Source organism: Triticum urartu, chromosome 1A, assembly GCF_056163025.1.
Source record: "Triticum urartu cultivar PI428250 chromosome 1A, HENAU_Tu73, whole genome shotgun sequence".
NCBI lineage: Eukaryota > Viridiplantae > Streptophyta > Magnoliopsida > Poales > Poaceae > Triticum > Triticum urartu.
Window position 1 is genome coordinate 498432841 of NC_141873.1, and position 20581 is coordinate 498453421.

Sequence of the window (20581 nt, forward strand, 5' to 3'; positions counted from 1 at the left end):
ATGTAAGCAGGTACCAACAACAGGCTATGCATCAGAGTAGGATCATACAGAAAACAGTAGCAGTTCTAATGCAAGCATGAGAGGGAAAGAAATGGGCGATATCGGAATGCTCAAGGGGGGTTTGCTTGCCTGGTTGCTCAGACAAGAAGAAGAGGTCGTCGGTGACGTAGTCGATCACAGCGGCATCATCGGTCTCAGGGTCTACCGGAGAGAAGAGGGGGAGAAACAGTAAATATAGAGCAAGCAAGTGCATAATAGGACAACAGGCAGAGCTAGACGTGTTCTAACACGGTGCTACACGATACCGGCGAAGGGAGAAGTCAACCGGGAATGTTTTCCCGGTTCCGAACCTATGTCAGACAAAGGACCAGAGGGGGGAATGTTCCATGTTCAGCATGCTAGGGGCATGTGACAGATGAACGGACCGCGTATTCGGATTCGTGGGATTTTTCTGAGCAACTTTCATATAGAAAACATTTTCATCAGAGTTACGGTTTAATTTCTATGAATTTTCAAAGTTTTAAACATTTTCTGTAATTAATTAAATTAACAGAAAAGAAAAATGACGTCAGTAGAGTGTCAGCATGACATCAGCAGGTCAACAGACCCGCTGACTGGTCAAACTGACCAATGGGTCCCACCTGTCATAGACAGAGGGCTAACGGTGGGTTATTTTAATTAAATATGGCTAATTAGCAGTTGGGCCCCACATGTCAGTGACTGATTAGGTTAACTAATTAGTTTTATCTATAAAAAGTTTTAATTAACTTAATTGTGTGGTGGGGCCCGCTTGTCAGTGACACGGGGCTGCCCAGTCAGCAGTTGACTGGGTCAACTGGTCAACAGGGGACCAGGGGCCCCACTGGCAGTGACCCAGGGGGTGGCCCCAGGTGCGCCACGTCGGCGGCCGGCGCCAGAGTGAGCTCCGGCGAGCCCTGTTCGCGGCGGAGGGCTCGGGCGGCCACCGGGATGCGTCCCTCGTCATCCGTTTGACGCGCGGTTAGGTGCGTTCGGTCGAGGGCGATGAGCCGCATCAAACTGGGGCGGTAGCCGGGTCGGGGCGGCCGGAGACGGCGCCGGCGTCGACGCGTCGGCAACCAAAGAAGGGGAGGAGAGCGTCGGGTTCACATCGCAGGTGCCCGTTTGGCACGCGGAGCGGTGCGTTCGGATGCGGGCGAGCCGCCGCGTCGAGCGGTGCAAGTGGCTGGAGCGGGCGAGGCCCCGAGCGTCACCGGTGATGAGTAGAAGCGGCGGCGAGCGAGCACGGGTCAGGTCCGTGCGTGAGGGCGGCTGGCACGCTGGTCGCGGCCGACAGCGGTGGGCGCGCGCGAACCACCGGAAGGAGCAGCGGCAGAGGCAGTGGGGGGGAACGGCCGGGCGTGGCCGGGGCCAGCGGGACGCGACGAGAACAGGGGCGTTGTGCGCGCATGAGCAGGCCCGGGCGGCTGCGGGCGAGCCCGAGCGGCAGCGGTAGCAAACAGAGACGGGAGGGCGTGGGCAGTCGGGGCGCTGGGAGGCTGTTGGCGTGCGCGGGAGCTCGAGCGAGCTCATGGTTGCGGTGGCGGGCTCGGGCCACGGCGACGGAGCAGCTAGGGGACGCCTACGACGGAGGGGGAAGGGAGGAAAGGTAGGGGGCTCACGGCGGAGTTGTAGAGGGGTGGCGGCGGGCTCGGGGGCGGTTCGACGGCGATGTACGGCGGCGGAGACGACGACGAGGGAGGCGGCGTCCGACGAGGAAGTAGGGTCGGGGGCGCCGTAGTGGTGCTCCTCGGCTCAGCTCATAGTCGAAGGCGACGAGGCGGAGGGCGGCGAAGGCCCTGGCACGGTCCTAGGTGACGGGGACGGCGGAGAGCTCGCCGGCGTCGGCGGGCATGGTGGCGGTGCGGTGGCGCGGTGGATCTGGAGAGCGAAAGCGACGCGAGGATGGGGAATGGATGGGGACGCCAGGGGGAGTGGAGAGGGGATCAAGGAGTCGGGGCGTGGCAGCCTTATCCTCTCGCGGGGTTCATCGCCGACGAGGTGGTTCGGCGGCGACCAGCCCCCTGTAGCGACGGGGGTCGTGGGAACAGAGAACCGACCGGGGAGGGAGGGGTGGGCTGGACAGCTGGAGTGGGCCGAGGCCCAATGGGAGGCCAAGGGCTCTTTTCTCTGTCCCCCCCTCTGCTTTTTCCTGCTAATTTCTTTTTTTTGTAAAACCAGAGAAGGAAAATGATTTATCTAGGGACGCTAACGATTTAGGAAAAATGTGAAATTGGATCATAAAAGCCCAGTGCATTTTTAGGCACTGCCACAATTATTTTTGGGAGAGGTTTAGATTCATTTGGAATTTTCATAAATAAATTTGCATTTAAAATGCTGGAATGGCACTGTTTAATTGCTATAGTCCATCTTGGCTTGGAGATGATATTGTGTTCCTTAAAAATCAATTTGTTATGGAATTTTGGCTAAAAGATGAACTATTTTTCAGCCACTTTTGTGCAACTCCATATTTCACTTGTAAAAGGAATATGATTTGAAAGTGGAATTTCAAAGGATATTTGAATCAAAGGTGATCAAGCACTGTTTAGTAAAATGATTAGCTTAATCACAGAGGGTTACTGTAGCATGACACTGGGGGTATTACACCACACTAGTCTACGGCCGGTCGCGGCGGATCCCTTTGTCTTCCCCATGTCCGGCAGCTCGCTCACCGGACTGTCGGGAGCCCGGAAGGTATATATGCTTCAGCGCAAAAGGAAGCTTACTTCCCCACCGGTCATCGAAGTGGAACCGTCGACTGATGCTTCAGCCGGAGGGGAAGCGGGGAACCTCCGCCTTTGTGGAGCCCAGGCTTGGGGCGACGATGTTCTGCGCTAAAGAACCGGGCAAGTCACTGGCGACACGCCGGCGGTGGCCTTCCTGGGACCCAAGCGAATGCAGCCTCCCGTGTTTACTTTCCCTCGATGTTGGGCGGCAGACGTGGACGCACAGGCCACCGACTCATCGACCTCCGCGCAGCCGGCTTCTTTCTTTGTCGGCAGGCGCGGTTACGCGCACGCTGACGACGGATGACGCGGTATGTGTAGCTGGAGTAGGTTTCTTGGCTTCCACGCGGGTTTAATGAAGGCGTTTGAATGCGGCGAGGAGGCGTGTTCAGCCGGGCAGTGCCCTTGGCTGGCGCGTCGCTTCACTAGCGGAGATAGTGGGAGGTCGTGTCTATCCTGAGCCGTTTTTAATGTGGAGCATCACACGTCTTGCTACACATTTGTGTGTTCCATGGCTGACATGGTGGGCCGGCCTTTTGTAGGTGGTAGGGTAGCTGCGCGCATTTGCTCTACTAGCACCGATGACTGTCGCACAGTAACCGAACTGCGAAGAAATTTGTTACGGATTCTGTGTCGACGTGAGATCCAAACAAATATTTTGCCTCTATTCGAAATTTAACTGTCGTTGAAATGAGTAGTACGTACTTACTTACGAAATTAGGCAAAGGACACACCTCCGAAACAAATGTTAGTACGGATTTTGACACACGGGACGTGAGATTCATCACATGAACACGTACGCCTGGCCGCTGCCACATGCATATGCATGGTGCCGCTGTCTATTCTGTCCCGGGATGTTTCTTGGACCGGGATTAATTAGCCCCAGCATCGAAATTAGTCAAAGGATAATGCCTGTCACCCTTGACGGATTAGCCGTACTAGTGCTACGGTTTATGCGTGCGTCTGTTGCCCAGCTGCTACGAGAGCGAGCGATACAGCAGGCAGGCAGGCAGCACAGCGATTGAGCGAGCAGACACCCATGGTTCTTTCTTCAGGTGCTCTTACGTACAAATGTCCACGTACGTACTGTATTATATTCTGTTAGATCATTTTGACGCCACTAATTAACTGACGTATTTTTTTCGAAAAAACTTCCAATCTATTCATCTTCAATCATAGTAGTACAACGAACACTAGAAATAATAAAAATTACATCAAGATTCATAGACCACCTAGCGATGACTACAAACACTGAAACGAGCCGAAGACGCGCCGCTGTCATTACCCTTCTCTCGTCAGAGCCGGGCAAACCTTGTTATAATAGACAGTCGGGAAATCATCGTGCTAAGGCCCCATAAAACCAACACACCAAGGTTAGTAGTAATATTTTTCTACACTGTAACATGTGCTGACCCCATTGATTGTTTTTCCTCGTTCCATCCGCCGTACGGCCGCATCAGCAATTGATTGTATCACCTGATGATCCCGCAAAAAGGAAAAAAGAAGATTGTGTCACCTGATGGCTCGGATGAGTGGTACTCTATCTTCACATGAATTTTGTTAACGCGCTCTAGGGGTAAAGAAGAACGCAAGAAGAAGAAGAAGAAGAAGAAGAAGAAGAAGAAGAACATATAACTAAGCACATTTACAAAGCATCGAGCATCATCAAGAAGGGCTTCTTCGAGATCAGAGGGAATTCATAGTCAAGCAAGTTAGGAGAGAACAAAACATTGTCAGTCACTTTTTAGCAAACTATGGTAGAATAAAAAAGCGCACTTCGGCTTCGTTCAGGACCGGATGAGGTACCTGACCTTTGTAATGCAGACTTGATTGCCCTTTGATGAATGAATTTCCTTTTCCTCAGACAAAAAAAGAGAAGGGCTTGCCAAGGTCTTGCATTCCAATAAAGATTTTTTACTCGATGGTATCGTACAATAAAAAAATAGATGGGCCCCGCTGACTGACATGAGTGTGTACTAACAGTTGTGTGCGTCTTTTTTTTCACGTGAAATAATGTATTACTCAACTCAAAAAGTTCATACAATCAACCGCAGCTACTTTTGTGGCAACCAAACGCCCCCAAGCAATCCAAGTCATGGTTCTGTCTTATAAGGGCATATCCAATGGCGACTCGTAATTTTTCTCTCGTATCCGGGGACACGGATGCGGTAGGCCGCCATCCAACCGTAACCGCGTACATTTCAAACATTTTTTCAGCAAACCGGATGAAATTCATGCAAACACGACTGGATTTCATATAAACATGACGGATTTCATACAAACCAAACGAAAACGTTTACATCTTGAACATATCTTAACTAAAATGGTAAAACTATGTGCACATACGGTCGTGCCGAACTCCACTTCGACGACACAGATACACTATACTAGTCTACGACCGGCCGCGGTGGGTCCCTCTGTTTTCCTCATGTCCGGCAACCCGCTCATCGGACTATCGAGAGGCCCGGAGGTATATGCTTCAGCGCAAAGGGCGGCTCGCTTCCCCACCGCTCATTGGAGTGGAACCGCGGGCTGATGTTTCGGCCGGAGGGGAAGGGGGGCACCTCCGCCTCCGTGGAGCCCAGGCTTGGGGCGGCGACGGTCTGCGCTGAAGAACCGACCAAGTCACTGGTTGTGCAAGTCGGCGACACGCTGGCGGTGGCCTTCCTGGGACCCAACTGGCGGCTGCCTCCCGTGTTCTACTTTCCCTCGATGTTGGGCGGCGAACGCGGACGCATAGGCCACCGACTCAACGATCTCCGCGCAGTCGGCTTCTTTCTCTGCCAGTAGGGCGCGGTTACGCGTGCGTTGACAACGGATGACGCGGTACTTGTGGAGGGGGTAGGTTTCTTGGCTTCCACACGGGTTTAATGGAGGCATTTAAATGCGGCGAGGAGACGTGTTCATCCGAGCGGTGCCCTCGGCCGGCGCGTCGCTTCAATGGCGGAGGCAGTGGGAGGTTGCATCCGCCCTGAGCCGTCTTCAACGTGGAGCGCGCGCGCTTTACAGCGGCATGAATGCGGGCAAGTGACGCAGGGCGGGAAGCACACGCAGGAGGAAGGAGGGGTTTGGGGTGTGGGAGAAAATATGTCCAGACTACACCACAGACCGATACATGACCACGTTGAATGGTTTTCATGATCCAGACGGCTGTGAGAGATTTGAGGGTCAGCATTGGAGATGCCCTTGGAGTTGCTCGTAGAAATATTCAGACCATGTACATCGGTTTTGACACCCTTAATCAGCGTATCAGGATTAAGATTTCTACACTGTACATACGCTGAACGACATTGATTATTTTTCCTGGCTCCGGTCCCGTACCAGCGGTCGATCGTTTGATTCGATGGCATTGTGTCGTGGACAATGTTTTGCCCTCACAGGAGAGCTTTAGGTTGGGGGTAAAATAAATAAATAACTGAGCAAGTTATACAAGAGCATCGCGAAGAAGGGCTTCGATCGTATCGTATGATCGTATCCTAATCAGTGGCGAAGCTACATGTATTCTATGATGTGAAGCCACATCACAAAAATGTTCTTAGCAATCTAATCCTAGCTACTCCCTCCATACAGGCGTTTTAGTGAGTTCGTTCACTCATTTCAGCCCGTATGTAGTCTGTACTAAATATTCAAAACATTTTTTTTAAGGGATCCAAAACATCTTATAGTATTTGTGAACGAGGGAGTATATTCAAGTTTATATGTTTACGTGCATTTTTTTTTGCGGGAGCGTGACAAGACGTGAGGCACGACATTTTATGGCCAGATTGCAAGAACGGCGTGTGGCAGAAGCTACTACTAGTACTACAAGCCAGCTTCAGCCGAAGAAAGTTCTGAAGAATCTGATCGCGAGACGGGGCAGTCGGTCATGCACGCAAGCAAGATTTGGATGGTTTGGGCGCTTTCTTCTGCCGCTCCTTGAATCGAGTGACCAAAGATGAGAATTTTTTGTCACTGAAGCAACCGCGTGCATGTGTGTGTGTAGCTTCTGACATTGCGGCCGGAGCTGAAGAAGCTAGTAGAGTAGCATGTTTGCTTCCAGCTGGGGAAAAGAATCTTCAGACCACGGGCCAAGAGCTTCACAAGTTCCAACTCTTGGCCGCTGCTCTAGGTAGTCTGGATCCACGCTGCATCTCAGCTGGAGAAATTCTGGTAAAAAGCAAACAAATAATCAGGGTTGAGAATTAGATAAGGATACTCAACAATCTCCGACAGGCACAGAGATTATGCTCTTTCTATTTCATTTCGTTTGGAACAACTTCACAAGGCCTATTGACGTTCAAAAAATGGCATCTGGAACAGTACTATGATGTTTCTATCCAATTGCACTCACAAAATGTACAGGGAAAACTTTGTATGCTTGCTTCCAGCTGGGGAAACGAATCTTCTTCAGACAGACCGCAGGCCAAGAATCTCACAAGTTCCAAGTCTTGGGCGGGGGTTGCCGGCCACTGTTCTAGATAATGTGGGTTCACACATTGCATGGCAGCTGGGAAACTTCTGCTAAAAGCAAACAGGAATCAGGGTTGAAGATTTCATAAGGATATTCAACATTCTCTAGGATGGAATAACCTGTAACATACACAAAAATTGTTCTCTCTCTCTTTTCATTTTTTGGAACTTCACAAGGCCTATGTTCAGAGAATGGCAACAGGAACAGTGCCATGTTTCTATCCAATTACATTCACAAAATGTACAGGGAAAGCTCTGTGCTTCGACATCACTTGATCAGAAGATTCAGAGCCTATGTTGCAGCATTGCACACTGGCTCAGGCTCCATCCCACTGGCGACAGCGGCATTCAGAGTTTCATCACCCACAAAATCAACCGTGTCTGGGCATTTGCTTCCAGCATTTCCAACATCACTTTCCTGTCTTGGCAGCTCTGGCGACGTGTCCCCCAAAAGGACATCCTTCTCGACGAGGTCGCTGCGGTCCTCTTGATCGGTGACTGACGAAATGATATCAGATTCAGCAACAACGCTCTGCCTCGACACGCTCTTGTCGCTGAACTGCCTCTGGAAGTACCAAAGGAAATCCTTATTGAAGTCGGTGTGTTCCTCCTGGTCGGCGACCAAAGAAAGGGCATCGGATTCAGAAACAACAGTTACTTTCGACATGCTCTTGTCACTGAACTGCCTCTGGAAATACCAGAGGAAGTCCTTATTGAAGTCGCTGCGTTCCTCTTGACCGGCGGCCAAAGAAAGGGCGTCAGATCCAGAAACAACGCTCAGCCTCGACATGCTCTTGTCACTGAACCACCTCTGGAAATCCTTTTTCACAAGGTCGTTGCATTCCTCTTGATCGGCGCCCAAAGAAAGGGTGTCAGATTCAGAAACAACGCTCAGTCTTGACACGCTCTTGTCACTGAACCACCTCTGGAAATCCCTTTTGACGAGGTTGTTGCTTTCCTCTTGATCAGCGACCGAAGAAAGGGTATCACACTCAGATACAGCACTTAGTTTTGACACACTCTTGTCACTGAACTGCCTCTGGAAACTGCCTGTACTTTCTTCCTGAATATCCATTGCATCCAGCACGAAACATGGCTTAAATCGAGAACGGTGTCTCTCTTGGCCGCCAAAATTGAAGGTATCATGCCTCTTGAAGACCATGTCTCGGCGGGAACCTGTCATGATTTCTTGAGAATCCAAGTTATCATGTGCAGATACACCACCATCATCTGATTGTTCAGAAGGGGGTTCAAACAGGTTATTTCGCCGATGCATGATTGAAGGAGCCGAGCCAGGAATGGCTGCCTCATCAGGATCAGAAGCAAGGTCAAAAGGGCTCCTCCTTGATACTGAAATGGGCTGAACTTGCATACGGAAACGTGAAAATCTATCTGCACTCTGACAAGCATCATTTCCATCAAGATCAAATATTATATTCTTCCTTGATCTTCTCTTAGCCATCAAGAACTCCAATCTACGACTCCTTTCCACCTCAGAGTACCCAAGATCCATGGCATTCTTATCTTCGTCTGCTGTCCCAAGAAATTCAGGTTGGTTCCCACCATCATCCTTCTTCTTTTCTCCATCCTTAGCATCATTTTCAGCTTTACCAGTATCAGGCTTGCTGTTATTATCACTGTCCATTTGAGGATCCAGACGGCAGAAGTTGGAACCGCAGACAGAATCATCATTGTCAATGGGCTCGGGGCTAGGGAATTCATTGCCTAAAGGAGGATCAATCTCATCAAGCATTGGAGCAACATCAGCCATAGTGATATCACAAGAGGAATCCTCTAGCTTACCAGAATCATCATTGCTTAAAGGAGGATCAGTACCATCAAGCATTGGAGCAACGTCAACCATAGTGATATCAGAAGAGGAAAACTCTGGCTTGACAGAATCAAAATCTGATGAAACATCATGGTTGCCAACTCTTGCACATGGTGAAACTAGAGAAGAGTCTAACCGGCTGCTGATATCAACATTGATAGGCTCAATCTTTATCCCATCAAGCTTCTTTCTCTGACGGACAGAAAAAGCACGGCCCCATTTGCAAGTACCAGCCGGTTTTTTAGTTGGGTTATCTTCTGAAACCTCTCCCACATTATCACTTTGATCATCTGTCAACAATTTATCTTGATTTTCCTTTCTTACTGTTTCATCATTTTCCCTATCATTCTCACTGGAAGAGCATAAGCCAAATGTTGTCTCCTTCTCATCAACTCTTCTTTGACCAGCATCCTCAAACAGGCTAGCATACTCGGTACTATTATCATTGTTGGAAAATGGATCTCTGAACTCCCGTTCATGATCAGCCTTCATGAATTTCTCCATACCAACCTCTTGCTGCAGTGTCACCATGGAAGAAATAGAAGCGAAGAGTTCAGTGAGTCTATCATGTCCATAAACTCTCTCATCTCCTTGATCAACTGATTCCTTCAAAAGAGGAACAGTATCATCCAGCTCAGTAAGCTTGTCAGCCCTTGCCTTGCTAAAACTTGGGTTTCTGATTTCCCAACATTTAAAGCCAACTGTGCTCTCCTTAACTGCAGGCACTGAAAATCCCTGATGTGCTCCAAAATGAACATTTCTGGAAAAACATCCAAACCTGGGAGCTGAACTATCTGTGTCAGTCTTCCGGTCTTCAATGGACTCAGGAAGATGTGTGCTCCCATAACTTAGCAGTATACCAAGAAGAAGGGTGGCGCAAATAATTACAGGGGAAGTGGAGAGAAGGAAAGCGAAGAGACCCGGTGAAGATCTGTACAGCAGGTAAAGCAGTAGGGCTAGACTGAAGAGAGCCCAGTGTTCAGAGGCACATCTATAGCTTATTCCGATAGAGCACTTCAAAACTTTCTTGATGCCTAATGTATCATGCTTGGCCTGGACACCCATGGCCACTCCTCTCTCACCTGCCAGCACAGACCTAGCAGAGAAAACACACTGGCAACATTAGCTCATCGAATGAATTCTACCAGAGGTTTAATTCTACAAAAAGCTTGTGTTACGATCCTAAACCATATTAAAGTTTGTTATGGCTTTCAATTCTAAAAACCATATCAGACTAAACTAGAAATGTGGGAGCACGTTCAAGAATTCAATTCACATGATTACTCTGGAGACGCGGAATTAATACTGGATCGGCAGCCTCAGAAGTTGGTACCTTTAAGCGGACGCCGATCGGAGCCCGAGATCCGAGGGGCGGGGGCAAGAACAGAGGACCGGGGCCAGCGGGGGACTCCGGCGGCAGGCAGGCAGCAGCGGCAGAAGATCAAAGGCAGGCCAGGAACAACCGAACAAGAAAAGGCTGGCAAGCTAGCGCGATTGCCTCTTGGGAAGTTCAGATGGGATCGCCGGCAGGGCGGCAGTGCAGCGGTTGGCAATGGTGATCCCGAAGAAAAAGGGGAGCGAAGGAAAGGAAAATGGTGATCCGAGCTCAAGAAAGTGAAGGAGTCTCAAAGTGAAGCAGGTGGCGGACTGACCGACCGACTGGCGAGCCACGAAGTGGGAGCGCGGCGCGGCGCCGATCGCTGGTAGTGGGGGAGGGTGGCGGGGGCCCCGGGCCTCATCACACCATCTCTTCTGCTGGTACTTCCGCGGGGCGGTAGTTGTCCCCGGCCGTCGCCGGACACGGGTGAGGCGGTGGCACGTGCGCCCACGCCGGCGGTGGGGCCGCCGAGCCGAGCCAGCGGGGCGGGCGGTGGGTGGGATCCCTTTCCCGCGTGTTTGGTCGTGGAGGGGGAGCCGCGCGGTGGTGGCTGTCACCATTGCATTTGTGTGTGCGGGATCTCGATCCGCGTCTGCCGCCGCCGCTTTCATGCCAAGACTTTTTCCGGGCCCGGACGGACCCATGGACGGTGCCGGAAAGCTTCTTTCCGGACTCTTTTCTTTGGTCCCTGCGGTGGTGTTCATGATGGTAACAGCTCGGTTCTTGAATTTTCTCTTCTCAAAACACCAGGTCGGTTCTTTAATTGGTGCACCGAATTTAGTTGCGTCAGAGCAATGCCTTTTTTTTAGAAGATATTCTTTTTCTCTCCAGTGTTAATAAGTTGTTCACATGACAACATCATGCTTCTTTATAAATATAATGATGATATAATAGCAATGCTTAAACCAGTGATGAAGTTAGTTAGATGACTGCAATGATGTTTCATTTATAATACTATTGGGCTTGTGATATCCATGCTCAAATAGTCAAATGGATAATGAGTTTGGTGCGTTGTGTACACTGCCTGTGTTCCAAACAGGTCCAAAGTAGGTCTTGACTCCTGAATTTCCGAGTCCAATGACTTTCATATCAACTCATAACCTTTTTTATACAACAGCCTCAGAGGGTAGTACGTACCCAGAAACCTCAAAAATATACTCCCTCCGTCCGGAATTACTTGTCATAGAAATGGATGTCATCTAGACGTATTTTAGTTGTAGATACATTCATTTTCATCCTTTTCTGCGACAAGTAATTCCGGACGGAGGGAGTACATGGGGGAGAGGCTTTTATGCTCATGTAAAACCCCATCTGTAAATACCATTGATCTAGCACAACCCAGTGCTGCTCTTTGCTGCGCATACAAAAACTCGGCACAGCGAGAGTAGGCAGAATCACACAAAAGAACAGAAAGAATACCTACTTAAACCTGTATTCTACCATATATCTATCTATACAGCATATGCGATCCAAACTCACGATGATCACCAAATCTAATCATATATACAGATACTCATCTGACTGTACAATCCTAATAAGCTCCCGCAGATTACCAAATGCATTCCTCCCAGAACTCTCTGCTCCGATGTAGTTCAAGAGCTGCTCCGTATCCTAACCACCCATCATTGAAAATGTGGACAGCAAGCAGTCTTAGTTTGCTTGGGAAACTGGATTAAACAAAGATTGCAGCGACAAACAGGGAGATGGAATACAAGACTGTATGGAGAACACACACCTTTTGCAACAAGTGAATGGCGTAGGATGCCTTTGTCGAGTCATCTTGATATTCCAAGAAAAGGGGATAATCTGTTAGTTTTGAGTCAGCGCTGCCGACCCTTCGATGTTCCGTTGAACCCATGGATGATGCTTCAGCTGAAGGCAAACGATCACCGACATAAGATCGTGATCCTCCAAAGCGCAAAGGATATCGGAGGGGAATGTCAAGATATGAAGCAATAAGCAAGACTGCCTACAGGAAATTAACAAAGTGAGCAACTTGTGATTCTAACTCTTTTGAACTCCACACAAAATTAACATGGTAAGCAAGTAGTGATTTTAACTCTAGTGGCTGCACCTATAAAATCTAGTGTGCAGATGCAGGCAGATAAGATTCTAACTCTTTTGAACTCCACACCAAATTAACATGGTAAGCAAGTAGTGATTTTAACTCTAGTGGCTGCACCTATAAAATCTAGTGTGCAGATGCAGGCAGATAACTTACACTCCTATCATAGTGTAGGCTTGATACCATGGAACCACTAAATCTGGAAGGGCCACAATTTATATTGTATTCCAAACTAATGCATGAAAAACTCAATGCTCTTCTTTTTTGATCTTTACCACTGGATCTATTAAAAACTATACCAAAAAATCGGCAGCCCAAGAAATATTTTTTGTATTTTCTTCTTGAAGCATGACAACTGGCCTAGCTAGGCTGGGATATATGTGCTACATCAAATGTATTGTCTATTTGTCTTAATATTTTGTTGTGCAGGAGCATTGGGCAGACAAACTTACATGTGCTGCATATCCAAGCACAGCTGCTGACCTCTGAAGCTCCTTGTGACTGTAACTTGGCTGCTTTGTCTTGGGCTTTCCAATTTGCCAACCAAAAAATGTCAAGGGGCCAACATGTGGAGATTTGATAATGCTGAGTAAATGTCTTCCATTTCCATTCATTTCTTGCGGAAGTGCCCCATTCTCTTCCGAAGGTGTTCGGCACTCTCCTGAAAATGTGGTGTCATTTCATCATAAACGGTTACATGAAGTGAGATATAAGGATCGACTGTGTTTTTAATTAGCTCTCTGACTCGTATAAAAACCAGAGCAAAAATAAAATAAAATTCATGTGACAGCATGATTGTTCATTGCTTATCTATGGGCCTGTGGGGCATATACGCTAAAATCATGCACATCGTATCAAGCATTGTTGCTCAGGGGAGGCACATGAGTACTGAATTCTCACCATTGGTACGGGAATGGTGGTTCTCTGCAGCCGGCAGGTCTCGGAAGACCCTGACAGGGTACAGGGCGGCGACCTGGGCTACCATGGACTGCTGCCTCGTCCTGAGCAGCCTCTGCAGATCCCCAAGCCGCGCCTTCTCCGCGGATTTCAACTCTTTGGCTTCCTGCGATCAATCAGGAGGAGACGGATTAGATATCGGACCAAACGCAGGCAGCCAGAATACCCAATGCATTCCGGTGTCGCGTGGAGAGGAAGAAACGGGCGGGCGGGCAGGTACCTGCACTTGGCGGTGCGCGGCGGCGAGGGCCCTGGAGAGCGGCAGCACCCGCTCGATCTGCGCCTGCATCTGCTCCTTGCGCCGTTCCACGCCCTCGGCGGCCCTCCGCCTGGCGACGGCGAGCTCGTCCGCGCGCGCCCGCCGCCGCTCCAGCCGCCGGCTCAGCTCGTCCAGCGCCGCGCCCTGCCGCACCGACTCCCTCCTCACCTGCAGCAGCAGCAGGATCAGGCCACGCTCGACAAAAGGGGGCGCGACGAGCGGGGCGGAAGCAAAGCGAGCGAGCGAGAAGCATTCTCACCTCGAGCGCGGCCTCGAGGCGGCGCGCCAGGCGTGCCCGTTCCTCCGCCGCGGCCGCGAGCTCCGCGGCGAGGGCGCCGGCCCGCTCGAGGCTTCCCCGGAGGTCCGGCCACGCGACCGACTTCTCGGAGTTGGGATCCGGCCCGGCCCTGGCGCTCATCCCGGCGCGCGCGATGGAGATCGTACTAGTAGGCGGCCCGCGGCGGCGGCGGCGCCCATGGTCCTGGCCCGCCGTGACGAGGCCGGGGCCGAGGCGTGTGCCGTACTACTGGTAACTGGCGGCGGCAGGAAGCAAGCGAACGAGGCGAACCCACGCAAGGGAGAAGGGCTCGGTCGGTCGGTCGGTGGCGTCCGAGGAGAGGGGGCAGCGCCAGCGCGTGCGTTTTTGTTTTTTTTGGGCTGGGAGTTTGTCTCGGCGACGCGACCGCGGGCGGGCGGGCCGTGGGGAAGGGGGAGGGTGCCGACAAGCGTGCGCGCGGCGTGCCGCTGCCCCGTCAGCGCGCGGGGCCCGGCCAGCGAGGCGGACAGGTCGACCGCCCGGAATTAACTGCGGCACGGCGATCGGGCGCCACGTGCCGATTTCTTTATCGCCGTTGGCGCTCGTCGGAATGGCCCGTCGAACGTGCGTGCGTGGTGTGACGGCGAGTCGGCGACGGTGCCGACCGACTGAGCCAGTTGGTGATGCTGTGGCTTTGTCATTGATGGAGTGACGCTCCCGTAGCTGTCCTGTCACCGTCCGGGGCGACGCCTCGCCTCACCGGCAAAAAAACATCACCCTCGACCCCCTCAAACAAACTCTCCCTGTCAAGAAGTGGTGCACAACACAACCAGCGCGCCTTCTCCTCTCCCGGAATGCACCAACGAGGAACCAATCCAGAGGAGAGACAGAGAGTTTTTGTTTTTCCTCCTGGAAATTTAAGTCAAGAGGAGGTGGTTGCGTCCACGATTCCGCGGCAAGCCAGCAATAGCACGTTTCATTTCGTGCCGGGGAACGTGACACGAATCTACCACTGTACTATCTCTATATATATTGTATTACTTAAAAAGAACGTAAGGTTTCTATTTCACCTTTTCTTCCCACCGCTCCTTCGTCCAACCTTCCATTTCCAAGGTTTCTATTTCACCTTTCTTCCCACCGCTCCTTCGTCCAACCTTCCATTTCCATTTATATGATAATCAATCGTCTTAATTTACTTACCTTCTGAACCAATTCCATTTTAATTTACTTATCAAATTTCTAATCAAAATATAAGATAATTCATGGTCAAAATTTGATGAACATTTATTTAAATAATCGCATTATTATTGACAGATAAATCACAATTTAATGTATTAGAATATTTATATCCCGTTGCAACGCACGGGCATTGCTTTAGTATAGTAGTAGTATTCCTCCTAGCAGCATAATAAAGATGCGGATCTCCTGCTGTGCGTTTCCGCTATAATACTGATCTTCTCTTCCTTCCAATGTGAACTCCCGGATCTTGCAAGCGACGCCGGCATTCACGGATATCAAACAGACAGAACACACTGGCCTCCGAATTCGCAGATATATAAAACCTCAAAAGAACATCACAACATGCTGGCACCGTGTACAGCCGTGCTACGTGGAATAGAATAAACCAAGGAATGTTCAAGCGTACACACCAGTGTTACAGGTACAGGCAGGCGACAGAGGTGCCAAAGTTCTGATGATAAGAAAAATGGGAGTGAAACCACTCGCAGTCAGTCGACATGCGCCAGGCGCTCACTTTGGCCATCCGGCTTTGAAAATGTCCAACCTACTCATTCAACCTGGTAACAAGAGGGTCAATACCGTCCAAAGCGACGCCTTTTGCCCACAGGCAGACACCCTGATGGAGGAGACGGACAAAGAGTCAAGGCCACCACTTTCCGCCCATGTGGCATCCTACTAGGTGCTCTCCTTCCTCCGTCTCCTCCAGAAGCATGCCAGGTGGGCAGCAATGTGCCAGCTTGGCGCATGCTTGGACAACAATGAACCTCCTTACGTACTTCAGTGGGCATTTTGAAGGTTGGCCAAAGTGAGCGCGTCTTGCAGGTTGGCTGAACACGAGGGAATTCTACTCGAGATAATGGAACAAAGAACAACCGACTCTTCTACAGCTTTATTGGAGGCCAGTTGGAGATTTCGTCTGGTTCGAAGGGATGCCGCTCACAGGTACCTGCCTGGACCAGGAAGAATAGCGTGTCAGTCAAATGCAAGTTCAACAATTGCATAGCTCACAGGTGGCTCGGTCGGTACCTGCACCATTGTAGACCCATTTGAATCGCATCACTGGAAGATGGGCGGCATCGCGTTCCAATGGGAGAATGCGTCTGCCCCGGAATCTTCAGGATGAGGCAAGAGAAATCCTTTTTTGTATTGCAGGATTGTTGGTTCATCTGATACAAACACAGGGCTCGCTGCTGCAAGTGAAATCAGTGCTGATTAAACTAGTGAAATCGGTGAACTAACCAAGGTACTATCAGTAGATGGAGAAAATGGAGTAATCACTAACCAGATGAAAAATCGGAGCACGGTAACTCATCAGGCGATGCTTGGCAAAGAGGCGAGGCGGGCGAACAGCTGTTGGCAAGAGCGTACAGGTTGGGGTCTCGCTCCAAGAAATGGAGCTCTGATGTTTCCACCATAGCATCGCAGGGTGAGCCAGTAGAGGCACTCGAACTCCCCACGGACAGCTGCTGGTTCTCTGCAGAGCTTACTGCATGAGCTTCTGGAAGCGGCTCTTCCAACTGACCGCTGTTCCCTGGTATCATGCACATGTGCTCAAACTTAGCTGATGCCATTGCCGCTGATGAGCGCATGCAGGGATCAGCAAAGTTGGCACCCTGCGCAGCGCAGGTCCTTGAGTATGCGGACCAGTTGTTTGGATCAGATCCAGCAAATTGGAATGAAGGGAGCTCCATCTTCCAGGGACCAGTCATGGGCCTAGAAGTAGAGAAGTTGCCATTTGAAAAGGCATGGCTGCCATCGAAGGTACCTGCACAAGGTGATGCACTCTTATAGCTGAAGTTGGTCACACGGTCACACAAAAATCATGATACAAGCTTCTCAGACTTTGAAGGATTCATCAACTGAGGAAAATGTACCATTGATGGCCGCGTTCAACCAAGGAAATGAAATCTCAGATTCTTTCAGAACTTCTGCTTGGTTAACTTGATCCATGAAGCCATGGTTTGTTGACTCAAAGTACAGACCAGGTAAATTGCTGAAAGAAACATCTGGAAGCTGGGGTGCATAAGATAAAGCTTCTTGGTCATCAATGAAATCGCCCCACGTTGAACTGGGATCATATAAACCATTTCCATGGAGGAGATCATTGGCCAGCTTCTCGCTAAAACTGAAGTCAGCGGACTCATGCTGATCTTCATTTGAAGCCTGTAGGCATATTTCAGCAGGATATATAGGCGTAGAGGTGCGCTGGCATTTCTTTATTCGAGTGTTCCAGTAGTTTTTTATTTCATTATCAGTGCGCCCTGGCAACTGAACATGTTCTGAAGGTTAGTGGCAATTAAAGAGAAGAAATGTGTGCATAAGAGATAAGTTACTTTAAAGACAAATTACCAAAACAGGTATTTACATGCAACCAAGACAAATACCTATTCAAAAAATTTCGGTAAAACTTTGATCAATCTCTAGCTCTGGATTTCCATGGAAATACACTATATAGCTGTATGATAGAATGATGCCAAAGTACAAGAATGCTACCAGGTGGACATGCTTTTTAACACAATTACTTTCGTGCATACTTTTGCCAGTCAAACAGAAAGGCTGCTTATTGTCTTACAGTCCTAGTTGTAGTTGAAACCACAATATGCTCACGTTATTCTATTGAAGATTATGTCAAAAAGATAGAACTGCCAATCATATGATGCAACAAATAAGTGAGATGGAAGGAAGTTCAGAGATACGTATAAGAATACGAATGGTCGGAGTCTGGAAATGCTGATACCAAAATGCAGAATGTATCAAATGGAGTACATCAATTTAACAGACAAAGATCTAAAGAAAATGTATAGGATATATTATTTGTGCAATATAATACTGTTATGTTATATAATTATGTTTTGGTAACAGCATCGCTAATTGAAAAACAAACTAATAGCTTTGGCATAAGGCAGTACCACAAAACTCAAAAGGAACATAATTCAAGTCACAGAACTGACAAGTGGTCAACTGGTCATATAAAATAAATGGAAAAAAGAAACGATAATACTAGGCAAAATTTTGGCGAATAAGCCTGATATGTTGATCATCAGATATCCAAGCAGACGGTAATACTGGATTAGTGGACGGGGTTGTGGGGTTAAAAAATCTAAGCAAGGGGTTAGTGGGAATGGGGAAATAAATTATTTCTGAAATTAACAAAATAACTTAATTTGAACCACAAGTTTGGTACTTTATTAGGTTGCACCAAGAAAATAATCAGGCTTCATATAATGGACAATACCTTCAGAATCATAATGAATGATAAGTTACGATGTCTGAAACTAATACCAATGTTCTGTTCTTAATATGAACTATGAAACTACTCCTTCCGTTCCTAATATTTAGGAGTGGAGGGAATAATATTTACTGTTCTTAATAAGAACTATTACAAACTCAAGAAAGAAATTTCCAACAGCATAAAACATATATTCGCAACATTAAATTCATGCATGAGAAGATCAAAGAAGCATATCACGCAAAATATCAGGATCTTAATAACTCTACTAAGGATACTCTGACATCCAAATCAGATGCAAGATTAAATAGCATATGCAATCTATTAAATTAAATATCAACTCTCATGAGAGAAGCATGAGAACAAAATTTGATGAATGCTGAACCTGAAAAACATGAGCTTGAAAGTGAACTTACACGGGCAGCCATTCGAGCCCACTTATTCCCCATTTTGGAATGGAGCTTAATGATTAGGTTCTCCTCCTCTTTGGTGAAAGTGCCCTTCTTTAGGTCGGGCCTCAGGTGGTTTGCCCAGCGGAGACGGCAGCTCTTGCCGCACCTTAACAGCCCGGTGTCCTTCTGCACCACATTCCAGTTCTGCACACCATGCTTCTTAACATACGCCTCCAAGATGGCATCCTCGGCCGGTGTCCAAGGGCCTTTCTTCAGTTGTGGTCCAGCTCTCCTACGTGGTGACTCCCTCGCGCTATCATCATCGTGGGATGCCAAGTCAACCTGGTCCGGACCAGGCATCACCCGGTCGCTCTCGCTCTTAGCCCGAGTCATCTCTCAGAAACACGGTGCTGAGTTATGCAAAAAAGACTGCAAACTTTAAATGGATGGCCATGGAAATGTATAACAGTAGAAGCTAACCAAGACATGAATGAGACAGAGCGCTTGTGAAAAATACATCAATAGGTGTGTGCTTTTTCCCCCCGAATTGAGGAGCTCTTGGCTCCCGATTTTCATTGCAGAAAGCAATAACACAACACAGGTTCATAACAGTTTACATACCACACTCAGGCTCGCGATCAAAAACAGTCATCTACATGTCCAACTAAAACTCCCAGGAACACACTCCCAGAGAGCAAAGCAACTACCTTATTGCAGCAAGCATACCACCAGCAACACGACAGCATCGAAGTGATTTCACATAAGTCAATACTCAATAAACGTGTGTTTATAACACGTTTGAAACTGCACACGACGCATCCATAGCTGAAGCATCGGAAGAAAAAAATTCTACGATTTGGTAACGAGCCAGGTAATCAGTACCAGTAGATCAGAGCTACTTTCTCCCCCAAATCGAACACGGCAAAAAACCCATGACCTAACTACGATCAGATTTAACCACGCAACCTCTCTCGACTCTCGATTTCTACGTCTTCCCAAAAACAAAACAAAAAATTCTGTGGATCCGTGATGCACGCGAGAGGAAGTAAAACTACAAAGCTACCCTTATTTGGAGGTAATCACGCGGAACAGATCTCGCAATTTACAGATCAAACCACGGAACAGAACCCTACACCACAAGCACCGATCACCAATCCCCCCGCCGTCCCCCGGAAACGGAATTCCCATCCCGAACCCGGCCCCAAATCGAGCCCTCCCGACGACCAATCCCTCCGCGCCTCGGATCACCCGCCCCGGAGCCCGAGGAAAGCAGCGATTCCGCGGGCCTCTGCCGTTACCTGACCGGAAAACCCGAGCTGGCTGGGGGAGGGGTGACCGGAGCGGGAGCCAGGCCGCCTGATCGAGCCGCGCCGCCGCGACCTCCCCCCGCCGTGCGCTGCTGGATCGGGATTGGGCGGGGGCGCCTGGGATTGGGTGTGGCGGCGGAGGGGAGATCGAGTTCGTCTGCCAGCCTCCGCTGCTGACACACTGGAGTGGGGGGTTGGACTGGGAGGGGAGGGGATTTAGCGAGGAGAGATCCCCAGCTCTTGCGGAGCGACACGTTGGCATTGGGCCCATTTGGTCCAACTGGGTTCCGATACGGGAATATTATCTTTCCGATTAATTTTTTTAAAAAAATGATCCAGATCTCTATTAACAAAAAGTTCAACAGAAGTATAAAGCATCTCAAACATAATACAAATAATACAAATTACATTGAGATTCCAAGACCCTCAAACAACCACTACTGTCGTCACAACAAGCTGCTGACGCGCCGCTGTC

At 49.2% G+C, this 20581-nt stretch overlaps 3 protein-coding genes across 6 annotated transcripts; all 3 read right to left on the reverse strand.

Moving 5' to 3' along the window:
- Positions 1-6948: 6948 nt before the first annotated feature.
- Positions 6949-12273, reverse strand: LOC147991951 (uncharacterized). Of its 2 annotated transcripts, none has more exons than XM_048687265.2 (2): positions 12138-12273; positions 6949-10120 (listed from the first exon to the last, which is right to left on the reverse strand). In XM_048687265.2, the coding sequence occupies exons 1-2, from the start codon at positions 12179-12181 to the stop codon at positions 7486-7488; spliced, it is 2679 nt and encodes an 892-aa protein (XP_048543222.2). In that variant the 5' UTR covers positions 12182-12273; the 3' UTR covers positions 6949-7485. The 2 variants fall into 2 exon arrangements, with proteins under 2 accessions (XP_048543222.2, XP_048543226.2); XM_048687269.2 differs by lacking the exon at positions 12138-12273 and adding an exon at positions 10358-11235.
- Positions 11674-14370, reverse strand: LOC125522173 (vacuolar protein sorting 38). Its single transcript, XM_048687272.2, has 6 exons — positions 13943-14370; positions 13645-13851; positions 13368-13530; positions 12920-13128; positions 12138-12371; positions 11674-12013 (listed from the first exon to the last, which is right to left on the reverse strand). Exons 1-6 carry the CDS (start codon positions 14099-14101, stop codon positions 11900-11902), a joined length of 1086 nt encoding a protein of 361 aa, XP_048543229.1. The 5' UTR covers positions 14102-14370; the 3' UTR covers positions 11674-11899.
- A 1102-nt stretch (positions 14371-15472) lies between these two features.
- On the reverse strand, positions 15473-20319 carry LOC125522202 (transcription factor GAMYB). 3 transcript variants are annotated; one of them, XM_087526646.1, is made up of 6 exons: positions 20098-20319; positions 18824-19209; positions 17053-17446; positions 16461-16943; positions 16205-16365; positions 15473-16128 (listed from the first exon to the last, which is right to left on the reverse strand). In XM_087526646.1, exons 2-5 carry the CDS (start codon positions 19190-19192, stop codon positions 16235-16237), a joined length of 1377 nt encoding a protein of 458 aa, XP_087382772.1. In that variant the 5' UTR covers positions 19193-19209; positions 20098-20319; the 3' UTR covers positions 15473-16128; positions 16205-16234. The 3 variants fall into 3 exon arrangements, with proteins under 3 accessions (XP_087382772.1, XP_048543254.2, XP_048543248.2); XM_048687297.2 differs by having other exon boundaries at positions 16205-16368; positions 20098-20318; XM_048687291.2 differs by having other exon boundaries at positions 16205-16368; positions 18824-20318.
- Positions 20320-20581: the final 262 nt, after the last annotated feature.

Excerpts from the sequence above, each read along its gene's own strand:
- LOC147991951 (XM_048687265.2), bottom strand. The coding sequence starts at position 12,181 with ATGACTCGACAAAGGCATCCTACGCCATTCACTTGTTGCAAAAG. Across the intron at positions 10,121-12,137 it reads CCATTCACTTGTTGCAAAAG|GTCTGTGCTGGCAGGTGAGA; the intron begins GTGTGTGTTCTC and ends TTTCTCTGCTAG.
- LOC125522202 (XM_048687297.2), bottom strand. The coding sequence starts at position 19,192 with ATGACTCGGGCTAAGAGCGAGAGCGACCGGGTGATGCCTGGTCCGGAC. Across the intron at positions 16,944-17,052 it reads GTTGAACGCGGCCATCAATG|GTACCTTCGATGGCAGCCAT; the intron begins GTACATTTTCCT and ends CACCTTGTGCAG. Across the intron at positions 16,369-16,460 it reads GTGCTCCGATTTTTCATCTG|CAGCGAGCCCTGTGTTTGTA; the intron begins GTTAGTGATTAC and ends TTTCACTTGCAG.
- LOC125522173 (XM_048687272.2), bottom strand. The coding sequence starts at position 14,101 with ATGAGCGCCAGGGCCGGGCCGGATCCCAACTCCGAGAAGTCGGTCGCG. Across the intron at positions 12,372-12,919 it reads TGCTTGGATATGCAGCACAT|GCAGTCTTGCTTATTGCTTC; the intron begins GTAAGTTTGTCT and ends AATTTCCTGTAG. Across the intron at positions 12,014-12,137 it reads CCATTCACTTGTTGCAAAAG|GATACGGAGCAGCTCTTGAA; the intron begins GTGTGTGTTCTC and ends ATGGGTGGTTAG.